Source organism: Tamandua tetradactyla, chromosome 7, assembly GCF_023851605.1.
Source record: "Tamandua tetradactyla isolate mTamTet1 chromosome 7, mTamTet1.pri, whole genome shotgun sequence".
In the NCBI taxonomy this organism is placed as follows: domain Eukaryota; kingdom Metazoa; phylum Chordata; class Mammalia; order Pilosa; family Myrmecophagidae; genus Tamandua; species Tamandua tetradactyla.
The window spans coordinates 132,547,766-132,568,203 of record NC_135333.1 but is presented as its reverse complement, the minus strand read 5'-3'; the positions used below and the strand labels follow the sequence as shown (position 1 = coordinate 132,568,203).

General features: G+C 37.1%; 1 protein-coding gene across 3 annotated transcripts in view; it reads left to right on the top strand.

Moving 5' to 3' along the window:
- GNS (glucosamine (N-acetyl)-6-sulfatase) overlaps nt 1-20,438 on the top strand; it is a 48,915-nt gene extending 28,477 nt beyond the window's left edge. For all 3 annotated transcript variants that reach the window (XM_077111305.1, XM_077111306.1, XM_077111304.1), the window contains 5 exons: nt 6,683-6,784; nt 12,228-12,335; nt 13,283-13,393; nt 14,912-15,072; nt 17,754-20,438. In XM_077111305.1, the coding sequence (XP_076967420.1) occupies nt 6,683-6,784; nt 12,228-12,335; nt 13,283-13,393; nt 14,912-15,072; nt 17,754-17,832 (561 nt within the window). In that variant the 3' untranslated portion in view covers nt 17,833-20,438. The remainder of the gene's footprint in view (nt 1-6,682; nt 6,785-12,227; nt 12,336-13,282; nt 13,394-14,911; nt 15,073-17,753) is intronic.

Sequence of the window (20,438 nt, the reverse complement as noted above, 5' to 3'; positions counted from 1 at the left end):
CCAAGGTTCATTCACCTCGTTGCATGTCTCACAACTTTGTCCTTTATGTAGCCACACAATATTCTATCATATACATGTACCACATTGCACGATTCTCCTTTTCAGTGTATCCTTCAGCCACTTCCTTCCATTGGGCATCGTGTGTAATGTCCACAGTCAGCAATCCATGTCTCATTGTCTTCACTGAGTTATGCAATCATCAGTACTCTCAATTTTAGACAGTTTTCATTGCTTCAAAGAGAAAAATAACCAACAAACACACCCTCAGCAAATAGAAAATCCAAACTTCCCCTTAACTTTTGTCCTTCCTCCCCAATTATTTACCCCTGGTATTGCTGTTGTACTGTTGATGCCTTCCTGTTAACTACAGACCATAGCTTGCAGTAGTAGTTTTCCCCCTATACCCTGCTGTTATTAATTCTTTGTACAAAGTCATACCTTTGAAGTAGTTTATGCAAGAACTTAATCGATAGGATATCTATGGCTCTGTACAAACCCATTCAATCATGTTCATCTTCAACATGGCAATATTACTTATAGACCACTAATGAACTGCCATCACTTCTGTGCCTTTAAGTTCAACCCCATTGGCTAACTGCTTACCCATCTCTAGTTTCCATATATCTCTAGGTCCCCTGTATTCTACATTATAGCTTCTGAATTTACCTTTATCAAGGTCATAATAGTGAAATCATGCAGTATTTATCCTTTTATTCTGGCTAATTTCCCTCAGCATTATATCCTCAAGGTTCATCCATGTTGTCATATGCTTCAGGACCTCATTTTGTATTATTACTGCTGCATAATATTCCATCGTAGGTGTATACTACATTTTGTTTATCCACTCATCTGTTGATGGTTACTTGGATTGTTTCCATCTTTTGGCAATTAAATTTGTGAATAATGCTGCTGTGAACATCAGTGTGCAAATGTGTGTCTGTGTCACTGCTTTCAGCTCTTCTGGGTATATACCAAGTAGTGGCATTGCCAGGTTGTAAGGCAATTCAATATTTAGTCTTCTAAGGAACTGCCAAACTGTCTTCCATAGTGGCTGTATCATTAAAAATTCCCACCAGCAGTGCATAAGTGTTGCAGTTTCTCCATATCCTCTTCAACATTTGTAGTTTTCTGTTTGTTTAATAGCAGCCATTCTTACAGGTGAGGTGATAGCTCATGGGAGTTTGATCTGCATTTTCCTTCTAGCTAATGGAGATGAGCATCTCTCTCTTTATATGCTTTTTAGCCATCTGTATTTGTTCTTTGGAAAAATATCTATTCATATCTTTAGCCCATTTTATAATTGGATTTTTTGCTGTTGTTGAGTTTTGTATGATTTCTTTATGTACAGGATATCAACACTTTATCCTATATGTAACTTCAAAATATTCTCTCCCTTTGAGTTGGCTGCCTGTTCACCTTTTGGACAGTCTTTTTAGGCACAAAACAATTGATTTTTTTTAATAATATTTTTGAGAAATACCCACATGCAGACATCCAACCATATTATAAAATCAGTGGCTCCCAATATCATCACATAGTTGTATATTTTTCACCATGATCATTTTTAGAACATTTGGGTCATTCTGGAAAAAGAAATAAAAAGAAGAAATTAGAACTCATATATCCCATACCGCTTAACCCCTGCCTCTCATTGAGCCACAGTATTTCAATCTACCCAATTTTTACCCTTTATCTCCCCTATTACTTATTTATTTGTCCTTATTTTTGTATATATTTTTTGTCCTTATTTTGTGCGTGTGTGTCCTTATTTTTTTTTACTCATCTGTCCATACCCTGGAAAGAAGGAACATCAAACACAAGATTTTCACAATCACGCAGTCACATTCTAAGCATTGTGTATGCAGTCTTCTTCAAGAGTCATGGCAGCTGGGACACAGTTCAACAGTTTTCAGGTACTTACCTCCAGCCACTCCAATACATCATAAACTAAAAAAAAGGTATCTATAGAATGCATAAGAATAACCTCTCAACTCTGTTTGAAATCTCTCAGCCACAGAGACTTTATTTTTTCTCATTTCTCTCTTCCCCCATTTTGGTCAAGAAGGCTTTCTCAGTCCCATGATGCTGGGCCCCAGCTCATCTCAGAAGTCAGGTTCCCCATTGCCAGGGAGCTTTACACCCCTGGGAGTCATGTCCACATAACGGGGAGGACCATGAGTTACCCTGCCAAGTTGGCTTAGAACGGTCACATCTGAGCAACAAAAGAGGTTCTCTAGGGATGACTCATAGGCATGATTATCAGTAGGTTTAGCTTCTGCTTTGCAGGAATAAGCTTCATAGGGGCAAGTCCCAAGATTGAGGACTCAGCCTATTGAATTGGTTGTTTTCACTACTTCTGAGAATATCAGGAATTCCCCAGATGGAAATTTGAATATTTCCTCTTTTCTCCCCAGTTCCCCAAAGGGAATTTGAAAATACTTTTTTGTTCTCTGCCCAAATTACTCTGAGTTATATTGGGACATCACACCTATACAAACCAACAAGATCTCACTCCCTATTCAAGATTCCATGTAACTATGGTTCTCAAGTAAACTGACCATACAAGTTAAATTAGATAATGTACTACCCAGAATATAATTTTTGCACCACATAAACATCTCTCCCTTTGGTCTTACAGAGGTTGAAGTTGAAAATATGGGCCATATCATCCTTTACCTAGAATGCTAATTTACATTAGTCCTATCCAGATCAGAGAAGCATTTGATTTTGAGGAGTTCCCATTTATCTGTTCTTTCTTTTGTTGCATGTGCTCTGGGTGTAAAGTTTAGGAAGCTATCTCCTATTACTAGATCTTGAAGATATTTCCCTATATTTTCTTTCATGAGTTTTATGGTACTTTTATATTTAGGTCTTTGGTCCACTTTGAGTTAATTTTTGTATAGGTTGTAAGGTAAGGATCCTCTTTTGTTCTTTTGACTGTTGATACCCAGTTCTCCCATGCTTATTTATTGAGAAGACTATTCTGTCCCAGTTCACTGGATCTTGGAACCTTGTCCAAGAGCACTTGACCCTAGATTTGGTGGTCTATCTCAGTACTCTCTATTCAGTTCTGTTGGTTAATACTTCTTTGTGCTAGCACCATGTTGTTTTGACCACTGTGGCTTTGTAATAAATTGTAAAATCAAGAAGTATTAATCCAGGTGGGCCACGGTGGCTCAGCAGGCAAGAATGCTTGCCTGCCATGCCAGAGGCCTCGAGTTCGATTCCCGGTGCCTGCCCATGTAAAAAAAAAAAAAAAAAAAAAAAGAAGACGTGTTAATCCTCCCACTTCATTCTTTTTAAGGGTATTTTTAGCTATTTGAGGTCTCTTTCCCTTCCAATTGAATTTGATAACTAGGCTTTCCAAGTATCTGCCATGAATTCTTTAACAGAGGGCTTAAGTATCTGTTTAGAAACCTGATGTGTTCTCCTGAGAACCCATTGCCTTACTCTTTTTTTTTTCCAGTAATTATGCAACTTCGTCATTATTCCAGCTAAAAATAAGCAGATTCAAGGCTCAAGGCATGATATTCCTGCCTCAGGATTTCCTAGGGGATTTTTTTTTTTTATGATTTTTTTTTTTTTTTTGACATGGGCAGGCACTGGGAATCGAACCCGGGTCCTCGGGCATGGCAGGCAAGCACTCTTACCTGCTGAGCCACCGTGGCCCGCTCCCTAGGGGATTTTTTTATCACAGTGTCTATATACTTAAATCCTAAGAACATTCCCTGTGAGACTATGATTTATGAAATAATTTACTTTTGGATCTTGTCAAAGCTTTTTCTATTCCAAATCCATAAATGAAATCTGTATGTTAACTTTAAGTTTATACTTAAGTGATAAAAGCAATACCATTCTAGGAGCTTAAAATGCTCAAGTTTCTAGAAGTCATTACAGGGAGGGGGGCATACAGTTCATTCTAATTCTTAATTATATGAAATCTTAGGCGTAATTCTCTCTTGAATTCTTCATTCACATGGGTTTCTATTAACATTCCCACATCTCTTGACATAGTTTGCTAAGTTTGAGATTAATTCTTAGGCAAAACAAAATCCTACCAAAGAAGAGAATTTATTCATCATTTTTAGGGACAATGTGATAATTGTAGACATCTGGAAGAAAGAGTCCTGGTATGTGTGTTTATGGTACTTGTGTAGAACCTTGGAGACTTGATTTATACTGGAGCTTACATACCTTTTTCCTATAGAGCAAAAAAAAGCCTTTGGAAAGAGCCTCCCTGATTACAGCTGGTGGTTCCTGAGGCAATTCCTGTGAGAATGGCAATCAACATTTTATATCTCCTCAGGTTTTATTATTTTGGTGTTTACCCTTTTTCTTTTATAAAATTGCCTCAGACTATTAGTACTATCTGGGAAATTGCTTTGCTTCATTCATATTAAGGGCATTGTGAAGAATGAATGGTTAGTAACACTGCTCTTTTCAGGATCTGTGGGACCTTTTTGTCTGGATCTACTTCTGGTGGCCGTCTCTCTCTCCCTCTCCCCTCTCCTGTCCTGCCTGAGTTATTTTCCATATTGGTACCCATCCTCAGTGATCATGTTCCAAGCTGCTCTGTTTGCCTGGGGCACTTAGCTCTAGGATATATCTATAGGAAAGATATATTTATTTGTAATACTGGGTGTTATATAATCCCTGAAGACATAGTTTTGTTTCTTTTGTTTTCAGTAATACATGGATTGCCTTTCTCATGAATTGTCTGCCACTAAATAGTAATTTCTGTAGAGTTACAGTTATTCATTCAGGGCCAGGATAATTACTTCTGCCTCCAAGAGCCAGCCTGGCTATCCAGAAACCTGGCCCCTGATGAGCAATGCTCTGAAGTTGGTTTCTTGTCCTCCATAGCTGTACTTTTGGTTTTGTTTTAAAATTTGAAGTGTCAGGGTTAGTAAAAATTTTTTTAATCCCTCTGTTCATGGAATATGTTGTTATGGAACTATAATTAACCTATCTTCAGAGTTTTATCAAGGCTTGCTAAAAGAATTAATTGTGGTTAGAATATCTGCATTTTTCCCCCAAGAATAAAATAAATTCTGTTTTTCAGTCTATCATATATAAATCACCAGTATGACAAAATTTTATTAAAATATCTAGACAAGTTTCTTTTATGAACTGATACAGCTCTGATCTGACAATAAACTGTCATGAATTTTTTAATTAATTTTTAAATTAATAAAATTACAAGAAAGAAACACAAACATTCTTAATATATGATCATTCCGTTCTACATATATAATCAGTAATTTACATCATCCATAGTTGCATATTCATCATCATGATCATTTCTTAGAACATTTGCATCAATTCAGAACTGAGTTATGAATTTTAAAACAACAAACCCATTTGACCTATCCTCAGTTGATCTAAGATTTTTCAAAAATTTTTGAAGAGGAATTTCAGCAATCAGTAGCTTTTTGTTATGAGCTACTTGTTCCAGCTACATTTTTCATTTCCTCCAGCAAAAACTTCTCATTTTTCACTTCCTCATCTCTGAAATGGGGTAACTACTTATGCTAGAATTGCAGTAAGGATTAAATGAGGATAAATTTTGAGCACCTGTAACAGAGTAGGTGGGCAGTAGACCTCAGTTCCTACTTTTTCTCACTTCTCCTTTGTTTCCCTCATGGATTGTTTCCACCACTGTTTATTCCCCAGTCTGCAACCAGGTAATTTCTAAAAGCCTAAGCTTAGGTCCTCTTTAGGCATGCACTGTCTGCTACAGTAACCACCAACCACATGTGGCTGTTGAGTGTTTGAAATGTGAGTAGTCCAAATTGAGGTGTATTATTGTAAAATACTAGATTTCTAAGACTTAGTTCAAAAAAATGTATAATCTCATTAGATTGCTTACATGTTACAATAGTAATCAGTTCCCCAAATTGGGTTAAATAAAATATATACAGTGAATTTCACTTGTTTTTGTTTGTTTTAATATAATATGGTTACTAACTAGTGTTAAATTACGCATGTGGCTCCTGTTGTGTTTCCATTGGGCAGTGCTGGTTTAGCCTTGTAGAGGCATTGTTTATAGGACAATAGCCTGATAGACCAAGGAAATAAGGTGAGGTATAAATGCAGGCCAGCATCTTTATCTTTAGAATGTTTGTTTAAAACACTGAAGTTCTGAACTCTTCAAGGGAAGCTTTTTTTATTGATGCATTGTTGGAATAAGTTGTCTGCGGCCTTCAAAGCTTATTTAAACATTTTTTAGTAGTGTTCTTGCTTTGAGAAGCTCTAACCGAGCTAATATCCTCATTGGTGGCAAACATTCAACCTGTGAAGCTTTCAAAAAATGTCAGGAATCCATTTGAAGTCAAATTTAGTGGCATAATCTGAATAATCAAGGTGGAAAAGAGTTTCTCTAAAATAGACAAGCATTTTTCTCATGATTCATAAACAATCTCAAGGTAATCCCAGAAGTGCTTTTAAAAATGTTTGATCAGTAATAGTATGTTTGGAATAAGTATATAACTTCCTAGTGGGGGGCTAAGTGAATTATAATATAATTATATTTGAATGTATGAAATGCATAAGACTAATAGTATGAGGCTGTACAAAAGGTAATAAATGCTGTTTGTCTCATGGGTGAGTCAGGAGAAGAGAGCTTAGTATAGAAGAGAAAGAACAGGACCATTTTGTTCTAAATTTTATTTTCCTCTCATAGATGCTCGTTGCCAATATTGACTTGGGTCCTACTATTTTGGACATCGCTGGCTATAACCTGAATAAGACACAGATGGATGGGATGTCTTTATTGCCCATTTTGGTGAGTATAAAGCTCTCAATTACACCTGAGCCAGGACTTCCCAATTGTTTAAGTTCTAAGTTGTATAAAGATTTTAAAATTTTAAACTTAAAACCATTCAGTTTTGCAAACTATATAAAAAATGATTAGTCCTAATTTGTAAGTTCTTAGAAACCAAAGATCAGTTATTCCAATAGAAAATAGTCAAAACATATGACTAACCAACTCACAGAATAATTAGAAATGGCTGTAGTAGATGCAAAAAGATAACTTTTGTTATATTTGAAGAAATGCTTAACTGCTGGAGAACTTTATGAACTGCAGAACTGGTAAAGATTTTAAAAATATTAATAACCAATATTTGCAGAAGACTGAGAAAATGGAAAGTAATCATATACTGTTTGTATAACCTATCTGGAAGTTAATATGACAAGACCTTTCACTTCAAAATATACATATCCAGTAATTCTATCTGGGAAGTTATTGTAAGGAAATCATTCAAGAAATATTTGATTACCTACCATGTGCCTGATACTACACAGAAAGCTTACATATTAAAATGAATCCATCATATTAACAGAAGAAAACTGGAAACTTAAATGTCCAATAGAGATTGGTAAAGTTGTGGCACAATTAAACAACAATATTAAACCAGCATTAAATGATGCATTACCTGTATACATTGACTTGGAAAGATGCCTACAACTTATGATAGGGAGGAAAGAAGGTATACAAAAGCATCTCTTCTCCCATTAAAATTGTATACAGGGCAGGCCACAGTGGTTCAGCAGGCAGAGTTCTTGCCTGCCATGCCAGAGACCTGGGTTTATTTCCCGGTGCCTGCCCATGCAGAAAGGAAAAGTGTATGTGGATATGTTTAATTAAGCACAGGGAAGTTTGAAAGATTAGTACTAAAATGTAAATGGTGACTATCTCTTTGTGATAAAAATTATAGATGAGACTCAGTGATTTGTCTGAATCTATTACTTTTTATTGTTAGGTAGTATCTGATTGATACAAGTGAATACCTGTAACTCACTTAAGGTATGAAACAAAAGAAATACCCATGAACCCACCATCCCATTTAAGAAATCAAATATTACTGATACTGGTGCATAAATTTGTGGGCTCCCTCACCATCTCATTCCTTGCCCCACAGGCCTGATCACTTTCCATAATTTCATGATTATCTTTCTCTTGCTTTACCATGTATGTATTCCTGAAAAAAATAACTACTTTTGAGTTTGTTTTGAGCTCTAAAGATAATATTCTACTATATATAATCTGGGGATTTTTCTGGCTCAACATTGTTTCCCAGATTTATCCATGTTGTTCATAGTTGCCTAATATTCCATTGTTTAGATATCACAACTTAATTATATTTTATCAGTCAGTAGACATTAGTGTTCTAGTTATGTTTTATGAATAATGTTGATGTAGCATTTTTTATATAGCTATGTCTCCCAATGAACATGTGGATGCACCATGCTTTTGTTGTCTATACATATTACCAAATTATTTTACAAAATGATCATACCAGTTTTACATTTCTACCTCCAGTGTGTGAGAATTCCCTTTGGTTGTCTGTATATAACTGTCAGGCAGTTAAATTTTTGCCAACTGATGAAGAAACAGTATCTGGTCTTACTTTGCCTTTCTTTATTAATGAGCTGAATATTTTTATAACAACTTAATTCACATACCATACTATTCACTAACTTTAAGTCCACAATTCAGTGGATTTTAGTATATAAACAAAGTTGTACAACCATCACCATAATTTAATTTTAGAACATTTTTCTCATTGGAAAAAGAAACCTGATAACCATTGGGGTTCCATTTTCCCCCAGCCCCTGTCAACCAATAATCTACTTTCTTTTTCTGTAAATTTGAATTTAAATGGAATCATATAAATGGAATCATATAATATGCAACCTCTTATAATTTGGTTTCTTTAACTTTGCGTAGTGTTTTTGGGTTTTTTGTTTGTTTTTGCATAGTTTTTTTCAAGGTTCAGCCACATTGTAGCGTGAACTTATTCTTTTTTATTGCTTAATATTCCATTGTATACATGTATTACATTTTATTTGCCTTTTCATCAGTTGATAGACATTGGGGTCATTTCCGCTTTTTGGCTATTAATAATGCTGCTGTAAACATTCATGTACAGGTTTTTGTGTAAAAAACATAAGTTTTCACATCTCTTGGGTATTTACCTAGGAATGGGATTGCTGGGTCGTAAGGTACTATAACTTTTTAAGTAACCACCGTACTGTTTTCCAAAATGGCTATACCATTTTACACTCCCACAGGCAGTGTATGATGGTTTCAGTTTCTCTACATCTTTGCAAAATTTATGTCGTCTTTTTTGATTATGGCCATCCTAGTGCTTGTGAAGTGATACCTCATTTTGGTTTTGGTTTGCATTTTCCTAATGACCGATGATTTTTGGCATCTTTTTTTGTTTTGTTTTTATTGGCCATTTATTTATCTTTTTTTGGAGAAATATCTGTTAAGACCTTTTGACCATTTTTAATTGGATTATTTATCAGAATCAGTTTTCATTTCTACTGTGTGTTTCTACACTTATGAAATGTCTTTTTTGTACATTTTTCTTTTGGGTTGTCTGTCTTTTTCTTAACCAGTTTGTAGGGATTATTTGTGAATGCTAAGTTCTCATTTTTTGGTATTCTCCCTGTTTGTGATTTGTCTTTTCCCTATATTTAAGTATCTTGATGAGAACACAGGTGAATGTATGATCATTCATTTTATGATTAGTGTTCTTTGTGTCTCATTTATAAAATGCTTCTAAACCTTGAGATCAGAAAGCTATTCTAGATTTTCTTCTAAAATTTTACAGTTCTGCCTCTTACATTCATGTTTGTGATTATCTAGAATTGCTTTTCCTACTTGGTATGAGTCAGTGACCCAGTTCAGATCTAGGTGTTTGGTAGTATTTTCTGTTCTGCTGAGCTGTCTGTCCCTGACTAGTGCCATTTTCTTTTCTTATTATGTAGCTACATAATTGAATATTTATCTGGCAGGGCATACCTCTTTCCTTACTGTACTGCAGGGGGACCTTGCCCCCACTTCTCCATATAAACTTTAGAATCAACTTCAGATTACCTAAAAATTCTGGCCTTTTGATCAGAATTGCATTGAATCCTGTAGATCAGTTAGGGAGAGTTTTACATCTTTTAATTTTCTTCATGAAAGTACTGTGTTATATACCATATTTATTTTTGATTAGGAAAAAAATAAAAGAACATCATCTGGGGAGAAGTCATTATGCTATGTATAATTAATTGCTCTGCACAGTTCTGAAGTGCCATTTAAGACTTTGCTTTTTAACTAACTAAAATAAAAAATTCAGTTCTTCACTTAAACTAGCCATATATCCAGTGCTTAGTAGCCATCTTACTGAACAGTTAGAAAGTTCTGATGGACAGCAGTGCTGCTCTAGTGCAGGGGTTGGCAGACTACAGCCTTTGGGTCACATCTAGCCACTCTCTGCTTTATAAATAAGGTTTTAATCAAACACAGCCACTCCCTTTCATTTATGTATTATGTGTGGAAGCTTTCCAACAACAGTAGCAGAGTTGAATCTTTGTAACAGAGACCCTGTAGACATAAAGCCTAGAATAATTTCTTTTTAGCCCTGTACAGAAAATGTTTAAATACCCCTGCAGATCATTAATCTGAATCGTGGTCACATGTTAGAATCACCTTGGAAACAACTACCATTCAGGGTCCCACCCCCAGACATTCTGATTTAATTACCAAAGAACATAACCTGGCTCTTGGCATTTTTAAAGCTCCCTGGGTGATTCTAGTGTACAGCAAAGCTTGAAAACCATTGATCTACTCTCCTCTGCATACTCTGACATTCAAGTGTGGAGGGTTTGAAGTCCAATCAGGTCTGACAGAAAGCTCTTCCCTGAACTCAGCGTCCATGGTTCAGGGTTGGCAGAACGAGTACTTATGGAGAAGGAGTTGGCAGCTTCTGAAGCCTCCTGTGACTCATGACTTCTGAGACCTTGAGCTGCACAGGTTTGTTCAGGTTTCATTGTAGAACACTGAGTTAGGAAGTATGTTCCTATGTCTGATTCCCCCTTTCCAGGCAGCTGTGACATTCGAGGCCACGCACACACAAGTTCATTGCCCATTCCCCACTGCAGTCACCCAGGTTCAGTGTCCTAGTTTGAGCAGTAATTCTCAAACTAGCATTCATCAGAAGTACCTGCCTTCAGGTACTTCTGTTAAAACACAGATTGTTCCCCACCCCTAATGGGACCTGAGAAGTAACATGTTGCTAGGGAATGCTGATGCTGCAGGTCCAGGGACTATACTTTGAAAACCAGTGTGGTAGAGCTGTGCTTCTCACATTCAAAGTTGGTATGAGTCACTTGAAGATCTTATTAAAATGCAGATTGTGGTTCATTCAGGCTAGAGTAAGACCTGAGATGCTGCATTTCTAACAAGATCCCAGGTGTTACAGATAGACCAAAGACGAGGCCAACTAGTAAGCTTGTGTTCATTATAAGAGGACATCTCCCTGTCTCCATTCCATCCTAAATTCTGCTACTGGGCTGAATTTTCTGAAGCATAACCTTGGTCGTATTACTTCCTTGCTCAAAAACCTCCCATGGCTTCCTATCACCTGGTGTTCTTTTTAGAGCAGATATGTAGCCTGGTGTTCAGGGCCTTTTCCTATGTGGTTACTGACTCTCCACCCAACTTTCTTTTGCCTTCTTTTCTAAAAGCTTGTTTCAGGAAACCACAGTACCACATGTTCTCTGTTTCTATCCTATACTCATGTTGTTCCTTTGATCCCAAACTATACCTTATTCCTAGATTCTTCCTCCTTTCTCCAGTTTGTATACCTGTCTTAAATTTTCCCATTTGCTTCTTTCCTTTCACTCCACTAATGTGCTCTGAAGATTAAATGAATATACATATTACTCTTCATTCTGAATATCAAGAAGTATATGGAGCTTATTTTTGTCCTCAGCACAATCTGTTAAGGACTGATTATTAATATGAGTTTATTTCTTGTCTTTATGAGTTACAAATTTCTTAGGGTATGAGTTTAAGATGGCTCTGATATAAAGTATATAGACGGTATTGTCTATTCTAATCTGGACTTTTTGGCAACTTGGTGTGTGACTTTGATTCTTGCTTAGCTACTTTTGGTTCCCATTCCTGACCTGATTCACTGTGATAGTCAAGGGGAGTAATGATTAAATGTTCAAAACATTTACCATCACTTGTAAGGTCTCTGTAAATATCACACCTGATAGACAGTAGCTTCCATATGCATCAGTTAGTCATTCATTTTAGTTAATGAATGAATAGTTCAGTTAGTTTTGACTCTTAAGTCCCCTTTAACAATAAGGTAAATGGCCTTGTGATCCTTACACAGTCTATATAACTAACAGAAACCATTTTTTTCTCTTCTTTCTAGACAGGTGCCAGTAACCTGACCTGGCGATCAGATGTTCTGGTGGAATACCAAGGAGAAGGCCAAAATGTCACTGACCCAACATGTCCTTCCATGGGTCCTGGAGTATCTGTGAGTAAAAGCTTTCTCACTGATACTTGTCTTCACCAACACCTTATGTGTTGACTTGTTGAAACCCTAAAGCTAAACCCTGCTCGTAGGTCACTTTGTCTCTTAACTGTGGCTAGTTGGTCAGTAGATGGACTAAGGTAAATCCCATTACCCTAAAATGATGCTGCGCACCTATGGTTGGAAAATACACTTTGAATTTTTCTAGTTGTTGTAATGCATATGCATATCTGGCCATATTCTCACCTTATCGTTACTCCTTCCCTGTGCTGCTACATCTTTCCAGTATCTGTATTGATTAGGGATATTCTCAGTGATATCCAACACAGATGGGTCCCTGGGACTTTGCTGTCATGACAGTTGGTAGCAGTAGGCTCATAGTGGCAGTGGCAGCAGCTACATTGGCCTCACTTTGAAGAAGGAGAAATAGGCTGCTATTTGAAGTTGGCTCTCCAAAGTGTTACATTTGGTGAAGAACCAACCAAAAGTAAATAACAGGTCCTGTGAAAACATGAGCTGGAGTTGTAAGTGAAATGATAAGAGTACTCATAAATAACTTACTGCAGATGATTCCACAAAGATCATTTTAGCCTGTAATAATCCATTTTCTCCAACCCTTTAGGAAAAAGTGACTCATTTTAGTGTTAATGACTTCTCCTTACCAGCCCATACATTTTAAAGGTGCTCATCAAAAATACTTCCTATCAGAAGATTAATAAAGACTGCAGCAACCTACAAATGGAGCAACCACATGTTCCTTAATCAAGTTAGCCATCAGCAAGGAGCAAAGTCTCAGATCTATTTTTAGTTTACTGGTTTCTCTGAGGTAGTTTTCCTAATTTCTGTCAAATTGCATATTGGCTTAAGCCAACGTGGTTGCCCCCATAGGCAACTACTGTTTATTACCATGGAAGAACTGTATTCATTTAACTTTTTAAATATCCCTACAGCAATGTTTCCCAGATTGTGTATGTGAAGATTCCTACAACAACACATATGCCTGTGTGAGGACAGTATCAGCATTGTGGAATTTACAGTATTGTGAGTTTGATGACCAGGAGGTAAGAAGAACTTCTGTCTGCTGCTTCCCCACCCCTTTTGTCTATGGCCTGTGCTTTGTTCAGTAGTCTTAGTAGGATAAGAACAATTCCAGGGACACTCCCAAAGGAAGATTTTGTGTTTCTTTATCTGCACATCATCTTAGGTTTCCTTTATTAAGAAAAACAGAATTCCATGAAAGCGTGCCTCTCATTTCTCTGAGATCTTTTTCTGGGTAGGGTTTTCTCCACTACTCCCCCACCCAAATACATATACTTTAAAAGCACAGTTCTTAAAAAAAAGCAAAGTTCACTTTTTATGATAATATATGCCTGTTGTGTCAGCTCCCCTTTATAGTTTGGGGTGAAAGTAAGACACTTCAACTTCTATGGAGGTGAAACCAGATGGGGCATTACCTAGAAAACTCACCAACAACCCTTGTGTTCAGAAGCTTCTGTTTCCACTACAGCCTAGTCCATTGTTCATATAATTAGCAGTGAAGAGCCCCATCCTTGGAAGAAGGTGGCCTTTTGCCAACATGGATCAATGTGAAGTATCTGAAGGCTCCACATGGACTGTAATCCTTTGTGGTTTCATATTCTTTATAAGCGTGGCTCACCTGCCCCATTTGGCAATCGAAATCTTACCAGATGCAGTAGAGTCCCTTCTGCATTTCTCCAAGATTGATTCCACCCTTCCATTTGCAGCTCATGAGTACCTTGGACAGTAGTAAGGTCCCTTAGCCTGTGTTAAGTCCCTTCCTGTCAGTAGATAGAAGCCATCCCAAATGTATTTCCTATTTCCCCCACCCCCAAAATATGTACCAGTTTGACAAGTAACAATTTTATAAGTGATAGTCTGAGGGCAGCTATTTGAAGCCCGTATAAGCAAAATTTGTCTACCAACTTCTTAGCTTATTATTTGACTCCACTTTGGGGAACAGCATACAAGTTAGGGATAAAAAAAATACTAACATTAGGCATGTGTAATATTAGACATAATAAGTAGTATTGTATCCTGCTGCAATTGGAATTGCATATTTAAAACTGCTTTTTAAAATAAGAAAACTTAACATTTGTATTACACGGGCTAGAGTCCTTAACATCCATTCTCATTTGAGTCTTCAGAATTGAAAGGCAAAAATAAACCTTCATATGCTGACTCTAACTTTATTAACTTTTTGCTAAGTCTTATTTCTGAGACTGCCATTTGAGGGTCCTGCCTTCTGTTCTTTGCTTCAGTTACAGAGGTTAATAAATTTCCTCCCCTGGACCCCTTCCTGACTCTGCCTTAAGGCACAGGGTGTGCTAGAGATCCCTTTCCAGCATGTGGACTATAGACCTGAAGCAGTTTTACCCCAGAACAGATGCACCATTGTCTCAAGTATGCAGTTTGGTCTTTCAGGATCTTGAGACCAGATGATGTTCTCCTGAGCCTTGCTCTTTTTAATTTAACTCCAATTTAGAAATAATTCCCATTAGGCATAATTCTTCAGATGTAACCCTTGTTCTGTTTTTTCCTTCATCTTGTATTATCTGTAGGTGTTTGTAGAAGTCTATAATCTGACTGCAGACCCAGACCAAATCACTAACATTGCTAAAAGCACAGACCCAGAGCTTTTAGGAAAGATGAACTATCGGCTGATGATGTTACAGTCCTGTTCTGGACCAACTTGTCGCACTCCAGGGGTTTTTGACCCAGGGTAAGTTTCCTTTACTTCAATCACTTTGCCACATTGTATGCTGTTCTTGAAGATAAAGGATCCTGAATGGGTCCTTTTTGCTTTGAGCTAGCTGTGTTTCTCATTTTTCCACTATAGAATGGGAGTTCTGTGTCTTGAAGTGTCGGTTTTTTACACTGAAAATAAGCTGTTTAAAACTTTTGCTCTCCACTGCCAGTCAGTGCTTCAGCTGGAGGCACAGCTCTGCTCCCCACGTGGGCTCTTCTTCCTCCCTGCTGTAATTCTTGTTAGAGTACCACTTGATTGCACTGGTGACATCTGGGACTTCTTTAAAGTAAGCTTTGACCCAGAGGTGCACTGTTCCCTAGGGCTGCCCAGAGCATATGCCTTCATTCCAATTCTCAGAAACCCCAATTATGGAAACCTATGTTTGCTTCTAATTTCAGATGGTAAGTACACACAATGAAATAGAAGTTATAAATGTTGAAATATATATAAGCCTCATACAGTTAAATATATAAAAGATGTTTAACTTAAGTCATCTACTAAATTAGAGCTGTTCCTCCCCCCCGCCTCCTAAACAGTCTCCTTTCAGCAGTAACATTGTGTATTTGACTACACCATGCATTTGAGCTGCCTATGGCAAGAAGCAGGCCAGTCATTTTTGCTTAAAGGTTATGGAGTTAAGTTAAAAATTAAACTTTCAGTGAAAAGGAGTATTTCAGTTCTTGCACTCTGGTTATAGTAGAGAGGGAAGAAAGATACCACAAATTGATGGAAAGTTGTAACTGAATTATTTAGCCATCTTCCTGTTAGATGATATCTTCATTCCAAATTAGAAAAGAATATATGAGAATGAGAGAGAAACTATATATTATTTCTTAAAGAAATGTAATTTTTAAAAATTTAAATAGTGTGTAAAGAGCCACAGACCTAGAACCAGAAAATTAAAACTGGGTAATGATATGAAAAGACAATATTTACTATTATTTTTAAAATATCACCTTAAATAATGTTATATGAATAATCATGTTAATGTAATACTATTGGTCAAGTTTTGATTTTTTCCTGCAAGTTAGTGAAATGGATTTAGCTTAATACCACTTCCTTCAAATAGGATGATCAATCTTGAGATAAAAACACGATATCCATGCTGACAGCAGTTTTCAACAGCTATTTTGCTCAGAATGTTTAATCAAACCATATAAAGTTATATGTCTATAGCAGTTATATTTTTAACCATATACTTACTGTCTGACTGACTCTCAGAATTTAACGCCAACATCTGACTGAATCTCAAATGGAGGGCCAAGGGGCTTGGACACTTTGGATTATGATGATATACACCAAAGAGTCCCGGGCTCCATTTCCAGAACACAAACCTATTATGCTTCACGTCCACTTGGCCAACACAAAGCAGATGCAGCAGCTGCCTTGTTTCTTCTGAACGTGTGGCTCTACGTGGTAGAAGGACTCAATCATTAAATTTTCATACAAGCCTTAGAGCTCAAGTGATTTATTCAAGTGTCCCTGTTAGGACTGACATAACAAGGTGTCCTGATTACTAGGTGAAGTTTATTTTGTTTTATTGGCCATAGACTGGACTATTGTCTTGCCCACATTCTAGAATTTTATTGCTAAGGTTCTGGATGTCAGCTAAGCTGATGGCTTTACTGATAATTAGGCTGATTTTCTCTTTCGGCCTGGCTTACTCTTTCCTATCAAACATTTAAGCCTATCACATCCTCTGAAATAAGGGTCCGTAACCTACAGCTTCTAGTCCAAACTTGGCCACCACCTGTTTTTTGTAAATAAGGTTTTCTCGGAACACAGCCACACACATTTGTTTACATACTGTCTTGGCTGCTTTCACACCTGAATGACAGAGTCGAGTAGTTAATGCCAGAAATTATGTGGCCCACAAAGCCTAAAATACTTACTATCTCGTCCTTTACAGAAAGCATTTGCTGTCTTCTGCTCTAAAATAATACTTTGTTTGTCCCACAAGAGTGGGTCAGAGTACAGTACAGTGTTATTTTTCATCTTTATGCTTAAAATCCTTTTCTGGCCAATCTGTTTTTACATCTACCAACTCCCAACTCAGATAGCTTTCAACATTCACTCTAACTTTCCTCTTGGGTGGTGAAATTGGTTATTTAATTATGTACCTGGCATTTTCCATGAATTACTTTACAATTTTATCGGAGCCCAAAGAGACAAATGACTTGTCTAAGTTCATAGTGAGTCAAATTCAAACCCATGTCAGAGATCCGTGCCTCTGCTTTATCAGCCACAGTCTGTGTGTTTTAACTCTAAAAGAAAAAAGGGCTTTTGAAACTAACTGCCAATAGGGATATGAGTGAGAGTGAGGATCAGATTCTTCCATCTGGCTGCTTTATACTTTAGGTCATCAACCCCTCTTCCCCCCCCCCCCCCAAAAAAAACAACAAATTTTGCCTCCATCCAAAGCCTTTCAAGATTTAACCTTCTGTTTCTTTTTTCTTCTCCTCTCAGCTTGTTTTATATTATTTTGAACATGCTGACTTGTATTGTATATGCGCTTAATGATTAATACCCATGTTTTTACAAACTTTCCCACAAGATTCACTTCAGGTGACTTAAGTGTTCTTTTATATCCTTTCCACTTAATATTCTGAATAAAGTACTCAGCGGCTAACTAGAGTTATTTCTTTCCCACCCAGATACAGGTTTGATCCCCGTCTCATGTTCAGCAATCATGGCAGTGTCAGGACTCGAAGGTTTTCAAAACATCCTCTGTAGCAGCCTTCCAGCCTCTGCAGATGGATCCCTGCATGCCTCTTTCTGATGAAGTGATTGTAGTAGGTGTCTGTAGCTATTTTTCAAGACCACACCTGGAAGAGTTTCTGGACTGGCTTTGTTTAAGTCCTGTTTGAAAAAGCAACCCAACCAGCTGACTTCCTTGTGCAATGTGTTAAACTGTGAACTTTTGCTGTCAGGAGTGGCTGTCCCTGGACCTTTCATTCAGCTGATAATGAGTACTCCTGATCTTTGTTCTCACCATACCTTTTCTGTCCTGGGGTCACAGTTATTGATTATACCCTGTGTGGTCAAAGTCTGAATGTGTAAATTCCTTCAGACAAATGGCAATAATTAAGGGGCAATATTTAAAAGCAAAGGAGACCTGCATAGATTGACCATTTCACTATGAAAGTATAAACATAAAATGGCTTGGGAAAAAACCTTCATAGCTGAGTCATCTGATTAAGAAGAATAAATACCATTGTTTTTAGATTAGTGGAAATATATTATTTATAATATCCATTACAATGTGGTAAGTTGCAAATTCAAAACGTCAGCCAAGCTCTCTTCATTTTTGGAATTCTGGTTGGTGCTACACTGAAATAGAGCAGTAAGCTTTTGGCAAAGGCTACTTCCAGGTAGCTCTTGATGGTGACTGCCATCTACTAACCACATGGAATGTTAGATAATGCCAGTAGTATTGAGGGAATGGCTCTTCCCTTTGAGATCTGAAAAATAAAATGGTTTATATACATCAGTAGGGGGAAAAATGCCAAGGTTTGGGGAAGGTTCTTTTCCAGGAGCCTTCTCTGGATACGGCTCCCACATTGGTAGGCTAAAGGGCTGTTCTTGGGATGGAGTGAGTGCCTGCCAGCTGGCTTTCATCCCCATATATGAGCTTGTTTTCATTCTTTCCATGTTTTGTTCTCATTCATTTGTTAGATGTAAAATTTCTTACAGTTGATGCAAAGGACCACTTTGGGGTGGGGTACTGCTTTACCCATCTTCTTCTCCCCTTTCAAATAAGTTCTTCCTGAAGCTTTGGAGTGTCATGTAATTTGGGCCACATTTAGTATTCCCTGTCTAAATCAGATCTGTTTAAATTTCCTCACTGTTTTAGAAGTTTTTGTTTCTTGGCTCAAAGACCAACTCCATTTCTACTGTTTTCACCAGAAGGTTAGTTGGTGGTGGGGAAGGAGGAGAAGAGGAAGAGCTGTGGTTTATAACCAGTTCAACTCAGGCAATAAGTGATTTTAGCTTTATTTAAGGTCTGTGGTGAGCTTTAAGCACTTTTGTTTGTAAGGCATGGCCATAAACAACTTTTATACCAGAATTCCAGATAGCCATGTTCAGTTAATAGCCATTGGGTTTATATTTACCTCATGTGATCCTAGGAACTGTGGTGATATCTAAAGGTGAAATAGCCAAGCAAAATGAACACCTCTGCTATGAATATATTTTATATAAAAAAAATTCTAAACATTTTAACAGCGAACTAGAGTATTGAATATGGTTATCGGCTTTATTCTCCACTTTGATTCTTAACATTTATCAGTCAATTTCCACATTAATGAAAGTTGCCCAGCCAGAGTTATTCTCGAATAAAAAGAAACCAACTCTTACCAGGTCTTTGGTCTGTGATGTCATATTATTCAGTTATATATTGCTGGTTCCTAAAAGCAGCTGAAGTCATAAGAGTGAAGCAGGTCAGTTGCTAATAGTATCTCTGCCACACTGTGCTTACAGCCAGCTGACTTCTGTTGGGGGGGATGTGACGTGACACTCCTTATGTGTATCTCTTCTGTTTGGTACATTTTCTACATAACCTTTAATAGCCTTTGTTTCACTTTTTCTCTTGAACTGTCTTCATTCTAGAACTGTGCTAAAAGAATCTTTCACGGAGACCTCAGCTTATAGCCTAACAGACTACAAAATGCACTGAACTTTTCGGAATGTATATCGCCCATTGCAAGAGGCTTGCCTTGCTTCCCTTGTAGTTGTACCTAGTTGGATTTTGATTATTTTCCCATTCAAGGAGGACCGTGTCTGTTGGTGCCCTTCAGAGTAGAAAATCATATAAGCATTAGAAATGAACAGAGGTCTTAGGAATGAAAAGACGTTTCGCCTTATAACACTTTTAATTTAAAAAGCTCTTCCTCAAATACAATTAGAAGGAGCAACATTTTGAGCATCTTTGAATTTGAGAAGTATTTTAATTGACAATAGGGTTTTGTACAAAATAATAAAATGATAGCCATGAAACATAATCTGTAAAAAGTGTTCTTAAATTAATCTTTGTCTAAATTCATAATGGGTGCTTTTTAATGAAAGGATAAAAGTTGTCCCAGAAGTCGTATTAAGAGAAAGTAGTGGATTTTTCACCTGATCCATCAGTCGACTCAGAAGGGTATAGTTAACTTCTTTCAGTTTTACCACCACTTAGCCCCCACTGAATTTTGTAAATTATTGTTTGCATCATTTATTCGTAGACGTTATTCTTCCCTTGGCTCTGTGTCATCTCAGTCATTTGACTTAGAAAGTGCCCTTCAAAGGACCCTGTTCACTGCTGCACTTTTGAATGAAATTAAAATTTATTTCTGTCTCAA